The sequence below is a fragment of the Lactuca serriola genome, chromosome 8 (assembly GCF_051521515.1).
Source record: "Lactuca serriola cultivar US96UC23 chromosome 8, Lser_US96UC23_V15, whole genome shotgun sequence".
In the NCBI taxonomy this organism is placed as follows: Eukaryota; Viridiplantae; Streptophyta; class Magnoliopsida; order Asterales; family Asteraceae; genus Lactuca; species Lactuca serriola.
In genome coordinates, this window is record NC_136415.1 from 256,530,216 (window position 1) to 256,538,972 (window position 8,757).

Below are 8,757 nucleotides of genomic sequence, written 5' to 3' on the forward strand. Positions count from 1 at the left end.
TAATACCCGAATTACCCAAACCCGACCCGATACCCGAATTACCCGAATTTAGTTTGGGTAGGGGAACGGGTAATTTTTCTAACATGAAAAACCCGAATTACCAGACCCGAATTACCCTAAACCCGAAAAATTACCTGTTCAACACCCCTAAGTTTGAGTGTTCTAAAGCCTAGTACTGCAAGAGATAACTGGAGAGAGGATACTTTAGGGTAAAGTGTGCAACATTTAAGTTCCAAAACTCCAAGAGTTTGGAGTTTACGGACCAAATGGTATGGGGGCCGTAAACTCCATGCCTATATAAGAAAAACTTAGTCATTTTGATTCATTCTTGCCATTTCAAGCCTAGAACTCGGGTTTGCTCTCAAGTATCATCCACATTCCATCCCTACATCTTCAAAACTAGTAAGTCTTCTTCCTTGACTTGTTGATACACCTCTTAACCTAGCATTCTCTCATGATTTCATCCAACAAAAATCATGTTTTCAGAGATCTTCAAGTTTCACCAAGAACACCAAGAACACACACTAGTGTTCTTGGACCTTAAACAACCAATCAAGCTTCTAGATTGTAAGTACACTTATCCTAGCTTTTTATACACTTTAAATGGACTTGTTTGCACCTAGAAAACACGATGAATCACAAGATCAAATGTGTTTACGGCCAAGGAATGTTCTTGGGCCGTAAACCCTTATAAGTGGGGCAAAATGCACCCTAGTTCCTTCCTAAGCCTTGGACACTAGTCTAGATCACTTCCTTGAAGTGTTTAGGACCTTAAACATCAAAGAAACCAAGTCCCCATAGAGTTTATAGCCGTAAAATCATAAGGAAATGGTCCTTAGGCCATAAGCTCTATAATGTGGTGATATTGTGCCCCTAATGCTTCCTAAGGCTTGGACTTGAACATTGGATGCTAAATCTTGACTTATAAGACCTCAAAACACCAAATGGCACTTAGTACCATGAGTTTACGGCCATAAAACCATGGGGGAAATGACCTTAGGCCGTAAACTCCATAAGGAGTGGTCCTTGGGCCATATACTCCAATGTCATACCATACAACCTTTAGATGCAACCCTTTGGTACCAATAGCACTTGAATCAAAGTGTTTCCATGTCCTAGGGTGTCTTAACTTAGTTAATTAGTAGTTAAATGACTAATGGATACATATATGTTTTATTATATGTTAACTAGGATCATTGTGTGTGTTCAAGTCTTCACTTTACACCTAGCACCATGTCCGACACCTCCATCCAATCCACTCACTACAGGTGAGTTCATACCCCTTAACCAACCTTTTAAATGATTTTAAATGTTTATATGGGGGGATACAAGTTGAATATCATAGTTATTATATCAATCACATGTGATTAATAACTATCAATCGATGGATTTAATATACTTTCAAACTGTGTTACCAAACATATGACTTCAAACTGCTTATCAAACTATTTTACATGTCAAACTCTTTATCAAATTCACTTTTGTATACCAAACCTTTCTTTTATAGTTTTCAAACTTATATATTGTAAAAACCATGTCTACTATTACATATATAGTTATATAAATAAGTTTTGAAGGACTTAAGACTGATAACTCACTTTACTTCCTGTTCCTTCTTTGGTTGTGGACTTAGAGTACCCGGTTGTTTGTCCGAGTGTCGTTGAACCCTTAGTTATGTATTATGTATATATGTACATATATAAAGACTTTATCTCATTTCAATACATTCGGTCATACAAAGTCTACTAGTAAACTATAATAGGTATAGTTTAGGGTTATACTACTTACTACTTCTAGTCCAATGAAACATACAAAGAGTCAGTTCATTCATGAGTCACTACTTAATATGATGAGAAACTATACAACTATACTATGATGAGAAACTATGCAAGTATACTATGATGAGAAACTATACAACTATAGTATGATGAGAAACTATACAACGATACTATTATGAGAAACTATACAACTATATTATGATGAGGAACAAATAAAGAATACTGTCACGAGAAACAATACATACTAAGATGCTATAGCATACAACAACTACATGGTCTAATTATACCAATGAATCACTACCTCATTGTTCTAAACAAAAGGTGATAGTTAAATTGGGTATACATGATCATATAACTTTAATGTGGATGTACACGATGCAACCACCGGTTTGCCAAGTCGTGTTTGGTTCCTAGAATCTTTTGACAGGGAGAACATTTAGTACGTGAACTAGCCATGACATTATACCTAAAACAATCGAGTTAAGACAATAAGTACAGTAGTGGTTACTATAATACAGTACTACAGTACTTTAATATTTTCCCCATTGCATTCATTTTGTGATCTTCTCACATAATCGGTAATGTATAAACTATATTTTGTTAATGATAGTCACACTTAGGAAGGATACACACTTTTACAAAAAACAAACATGTAGAACTTTGATGCCTTGGTAGAAGGCTACTTTTAGTAGAAAATATATGATTTTCTAGGAGATACAATTACTTATACAAACATTTACATTGTACATTTATAAACATTTTCTTCAAACTTATACAAATATTTACTGTAAACATTTACAAACTTATACATCAAACACTTACAAACGTTTTCATACAAACAATGACATTAAATACTTATGAACTCACCAACTTTTATGCTGATCTATGCTATCAAAATAACTTGTATTCTCAGGTCACCAGTAGACAGGTACGATGACCAGGTTTTGAGAAGACAGAGCAGTCAAGACTCATCTTTTATTTTGATTACTTATTTTCATGTCTTTTTCTATGAAAGAACACACATGTATTAAAATCTTACGATTAATGCAATGAATGATGTTGTTGCTTGTTTACTACTTTACACTGTTGTGATACTTTACATGACGTCCTCCACCCCAGAACGTTTCCGCCGTTCTTGGTTTTGGGGTGTGACAACAATGTTTTTGATTCAATGTAAACTTATTATTTAGGTTGCATGGCTTTGATCACTATTATTTATTTGTTATGATACTTTACATGAAATCATCCACCCCCAGACATTTCTGTTGTTCTGGTTTGGGAGTGTGACACAACAGTTGAAAATCTATTTGCATTCTTTATTCAGACTTCTCAAAATTAACTCGTCGAGGTCGCCCTTGAACTCATCGAGTTCTTCCTTTTAAGAGAATCGGGACACTTCAACCCAAATCCTCGAGTTCCTCTATAAACTCTTCGAGTTCTTCAGTCTGTTAAGCCTTCTTAACGTATTAAGCCATCATTCTTTGAATCTAAGACTCATATTCAGATCTGGGCCAAATACACATCTAGGAGGGTAAAGTTTCTGACTTTACACATTAAGACCCATCCTAGAAGAAATAAGCTCTAACCCTTACTCAAAATGGCTTAGATCCAACTGCAAAAGCCATCAAAACTTCAAGATAGACCTTGAGGTCATAGATCTGGACTCTAGGGTCGATTTGGTCACGTAAAGTTCCTATCTTTACTTGCATGCACGACCTACTTGGCTCAAAAGACCAAAAAGATGGTCTACAAGTTGCATTGGACTTCCATAGCCATAAAGTTTGCACCTATATGCCATGAAGTCCCCTCAAGACCCCAGATCTGAAGGGATTGCCCACATGGGACATCCAAATCCCAAAAACCTACATACTTGGACCAAAACATGAAGAAAGCAACCTAAAACTATCTCTAAGCATGCTATAGATAAGGTAGGAGCTTTATACCTCAGATAAACCATAAATGAAGCCGAACTTCTGGATCTACTCTCCTCCTACACGTCGTTGCTCATTCTTCAAGTACCTTCTTCTTCAAAATCACCAAGAATGCACAAAAGTTGGCTCAAAACTCTCAAAAGTGAATTAGGGTTTCGAGACTAGGGTTTGGGATAATGGAGGGTGAAAATGAGGCCAGGTTATGGGGGTTAAGGTGTTTAAATAGGGTGCAAAACCCTGAACATTAGGATTTCATTCAGCTAGCCTACTCGTCGAGTTGAGGCTACTCAACTCGTCAAGTAGACTTCTTAACCCGTGTCCCAATCCATCTCTACTCAACGAGTTTGGGGCCTCAAACTCGTAAAGTTTCTATACAAAAAGGAATAAATTATGATTTCATATACATACCAGAAATCATGTGTTACAGTTTTTGTCTTTGTATTTTTTGTTTTTGCTTTTACTACTTTATGGAGCACCTGTTGTGGCCCATATTGTGTGTTTAATTCAAGGGATAGAGTGAACATTTTTATTGTAATTTTTGTTTTACACTTCATATTTTCATCATCTTCATTTAAAGGAAAAAAAACATCAAATGCTCTGGATTCCTCTATATTTGACTTACTTTTTTTCGTTATTTGATATATATAACATGTGTTTTATAAATTGAAATTTTGATGAACCATATGCATTAAGAAAATATATTGGTAGAATATAATAACTTTTATTCCAGATTTTTTTTTTTCATTTGAAAGATTTTTCAGTTTACATGAAAAAACAAACCAAATAACCCGTAACTAAATTCTCCAAAATATAAAAAACCGGATTTATATATTTTGTTTATAATTCGTTTACAGATGTTAAAAACCAGGATAAAGTGAAACATTTATAAGAAACCAGATTAAAGTCTTAAATTGAAATCTGATTAACTCAAGGGAATTATACCCTGAAATCGTTAACAGTATGAAGATTGTAGACCTTTGCAAGTAAATTAAGTTTTATAAAGGTAAATTATGTAATTTAACAATTTTTAAGTTCTTTTTAAGAAAATAGAAAAAAAAAATACCACTTTCTCTCCAACATCCATTTTGGAGTAAACATTAGCTTTTTGTTGTATTGTCTTCGTAGATAAAAAAACGTGATGTTGAAAAATCAAAGAAACAAATAAACACTAAACTATTAAGGGCACCTATAAAATTAATAAGGAAATTAGAAATTCAGATTATGTTCATGATGACTTTAATGAAAGTTTATAGTCGTTTTATGTTTTAAATGATCTTAAACCATCAGGTTTATCAATTCATAAGTTAGTATTATAAGTTGTTCAAGTTATGTTAATAAGGAATATTGATCAGAAATATGATTTTTGTAATGGATCGAGGCTAAGGTTTATAGCACTAGGTAATCGGGTCATAGAAGCAGATATAGTTCAAGGAAATAATATAGGAAGTCGTACTTTTTTCAAAGAATGTTTTTGACGCCTTCGAATAAAATGATTTATTTCACATTTGAAAGAATACAATTTTCACAACTATATTATTGCGATAAATATAAACAAAAGTCAATGGCAGTGTTTATCGAATGTGAGATTGTTTTTTAGACAATCAGTGTTCATTCATAGTCAATTGTATGTTGTATTTTCTATAGTAAAAAGTGGAGACGGATTAAAAAAATATTGATTTTAGACAATAACGGTAATTAACTAATTAATAGGATATATCTGATGTTGTATTCAAATAAGTCTTTGAAAATTTATCAATAGGTTTTTTATTAGTGTATATTGAATTTCTTAATTATTTATTATTTCGTTTATATTTATTTCAAAATTTTACCTTAAAAAATGTTTAAGATTTACACATTTATATATAATTTTTTTTAATCAATCTGTTTAATACACACCTAATACTACATTAATATGCCCGTAATATAAAAACAAAAGGAACCAACATTTTTCTTGATTGCAATTAAAGGTTTTACAAGTTAACTTCAAAAATTCATTACTTCCGGAGCTAGCTCTAATAACCTAAGCAAAGAACTTGGTACAAACTTTCTAGCAAACAAAAAGCAAACTCTTGTTCGCTCTCCATTATACATACACTCGGTTCCATTCTGCATTTGTCTCAACAAAGAAAGTGTCACCTCCCATTTTCCAAACTTGTAGGGATGAGGTCCACCTTTTGACCAGTCAACATAAGTTAACGTCCGATCTGAATTATCTTCCTTGAACTCTATATATAAGAATGTGGGGATGTAATGCTCATCTGAATAACAAGCAGGTTTGCAATAGTCTCGAAACAAAGGGTAATATTTCCTATCACAAATAATCTCTAGGGCTAGGTGGCGATCAACTTCAAACCACTGGGAGCCTTTTCGCCATTGATCCACTGTAACTGCTGGTTCCATGTTGTGGTCATATCGTCCACGCCCCACTGGTCCCTCTTTATCATAGCACTCCACAAATGTCTGTTTGGAGTTGATTAGATATGGGTAGATGGTTGAGAAGTTGTAAAGAGGAATGCATGCTTCAGAAAGAAGCACAAATCTTTCGTTATTGAAATCAAGTAATGCACTGGCTAATAGCCGACGTTCGGCTTCCACCATACTTATTTCTCCCCACGTAACCACCTGCACCATGCATTGTACATTAAGTATATCTTATTGTTTATAAATTCTAATTTTGATTCATTTGTATCCTTCTAGCAAGTTTTTTTCATTTGTATCGTCCATCATGCATTAGCATTTTGAAAGCTTGGACATTTTGTTTATGACTACTTTTCACTTTGATTCAAACGCACCATGAACAGTATTGGTTAAAGGAGAGAAAGAAACTCTAGAGTAGGTGTCCACTGAAAAGGGATTTGAAAAACAAGAATCTTTATTTTTCATGAAAAATAGAACAACAATGTTATAGAAAGTACACCATGAGCCAAATTTGAGTATAGTCACATACCCCTCGCCCTCTCAATTGGCATTGGTGAATCTAGTTATAAGACTGATTGTAATTGGGAAATACATATTCGATCACTATGCTACAAAAAGCCATGTCGCTCTTAATTTTTTGGACAATTATAATCTAAAGTGAAACGTATTACATGTTCTCTGTACTAGGGGTGTGTTACATATTTTATGTATGTGAATTAAATTATTGAATTTTAGTGGCGATGTAATATAATTGGTGTAAAAATTATGAAGTAAAAGATAAAAACACAAAAGCGATTTGACACATAATTAACATACCTCACTTGGAATTCTTCGTCCTTGAAACATCGGTTCAGGAGCCACTTCACCAACAAAATATGGTTGTGTATGAACATAAATGGAGTAAAACCCCTTATAACCACGAAAGAACCTAGCCCAAAGGGGAGATAATGGCAACCTTCCTCTTACTAAATACATGAATGCAACCTTTGGCGTCTTCTTGAATGGAGTCTTGCGTATTCTAGGAACCATCGATGCTCTCCAAAACAACTCATCATCTTTCATTCTGTGTAAAAACGCACTTGTGGCAGATGGCTTTGGTGTTTCTGTTGGCTCTTTTGGCTCTTTAATCGTTCTGGTCGTGGTGTTGGTGACGATGATATTGGTAGGAGGAGTGGTGATTTCCGTTCTGTTTTGCATTTGGGGATTTAAAGGGAAAAGCCCTGAACGTTGATTATCGATTATGGTGGATGGAACTTGGAATGTGAATACTTGCTTAGATTTTGAGTTTAAGGGTATACTATAAAGGCAAAAGATTAGTGTGGCCCCAAGCCCTATACCACATACAAGTATAAGAAAATAATGGGCTAATGTTTTAAGATGCATTTGTCGAATTTCCTTCTTCATCTAGACACAATACCCACGAAACTTCAAGGAAGACGAGAAACTTGTTCCAAGAGACTGGATCCTTACAAAACTTGAAAGATTTGTTTTTCTTTCCACGTGAACTAAACTAATTTCGATTGTTATTTACAGAAACGAGTTTCTATCTAAATTTGATGCTATGAGCGTATAAAATGATCCGTTTAGGGATATAATTCTCACTCGGTGAATGTATTACACTTCTCAAGGGTATAACTAAGGGACACTGGAAAACAACTGTATCTTTCCTGGGTAAGTCGCCTCATGAAATGTGAAAGGAGATCAAGAATAAGACACAACATCGTAATCGTCTTTGGGGATAAACTGTAAACAAAGGACAACTGTAAAGAGAGACCTAATTATTTCCCAACCCGATGAGCTATCCAGAGACATGCGAAGGTTAATCGAAAGGAAGTTTCTTTGTTGTTGTGAATAAAGCAAGACAATGACGAAATGTTGTGAAATCCACCCAGAGGAATACACCCACAAAGTGATGATGGAGGAAACGAGGAAGGAGATCGATCGGGCAGAGAGAGAGGAGAGTTGTGCCATGTGTTACTTACTAGTCCAAAAGTCGGTATTAAATCCAAAATTTCAGGGTGGCCAACAAGTTGTCACATTCGTTGGTAAGGCTTTCACTTTTTTTGGGTCTAGATGTTGACTTCTCAAAAGACGAGGAAACTCCCAAGTAACAAAAACAAGTGTTAATAACTTATTGTCAAATTTCTTCCTTTTTTGATTTGCAACGGATGTAATATCTTTTGTAACTAATTATATTTTAAGAAAAACATTGATAATATTAATAAAAAAATATAAATACGAATTCAAATGTATTTGGGAAATGTACATGAGAAGAAAATAAGATAAAGTGAAAATAAGGAATAAGAAAAATAAGTAAATTAAAAAAAGATAAAATAAATTGTTGGTGATTTTATCGCCAAATATATTTTAATGTAATGGATTTAACAAGTGTTTCAAGAATAATGTTTTAGTTATAATACAAGTTAGGAGATGTAGGATTGCATACTTGTATTTACTAAACATTGTTAGTACCGAACCCTAATCTACTGTGTCAAGTCGACGTGCGGGGCAACACCCCGAAAAATTTTTTAGAACAGTACAAAGACTAATCTGTCATTCTTGAAAAAATGCAAATTCAAGGACTAATCTGTCTTTTCTGAAAGATGCAAATTGTTCTTGTTTATCCGTTG

The 8,757-nt window shown here is 34.1% G+C and overlaps 1 protein-coding gene across 1 annotated transcript; it reads right to left on the reverse strand.

Moving 5' to 3' along the window:
- Positions 1-5,692: 5,692 nt before the first annotated feature.
- On the reverse strand, positions 5,693-7,982 carry LOC145069597 (glycosyltransferase BC10-like). Its single transcript, XM_079016547.1, has 2 exons — positions 6,944-7,982; positions 5,693-6,331 (listed from the first exon to the last, which is right to left on the reverse strand). Exons 1-2 carry the CDS (start codon positions 7,529-7,531, stop codon positions 5,693-5,695), a joined length of 1,227 nt encoding a protein of 408 aa, XP_078872673.1. The 5' UTR covers positions 7,532-7,982.
- Between the last annotated feature and the right edge of the window lie 775 nt (positions 7,983-8,757).

What these genes read in the sequence shown, in the direction of transcription:
- LOC145069597 (XM_079016547.1), bottom strand. Translation starts at nt 7,531, where the DNA reads ATGAAGAAGGAAATTCGACAAATGCATCTTAAAACATTAGCCCATTAT. An exon ending in GACGAAGAATTCCAAGTGAG is followed by an intron (nt 6,332 to 6,943) that starts GTATGTTAATTA and finishes TGCATGGTGCAG; the next exon opens with GTGGTTACGTGGGGAGAAAT.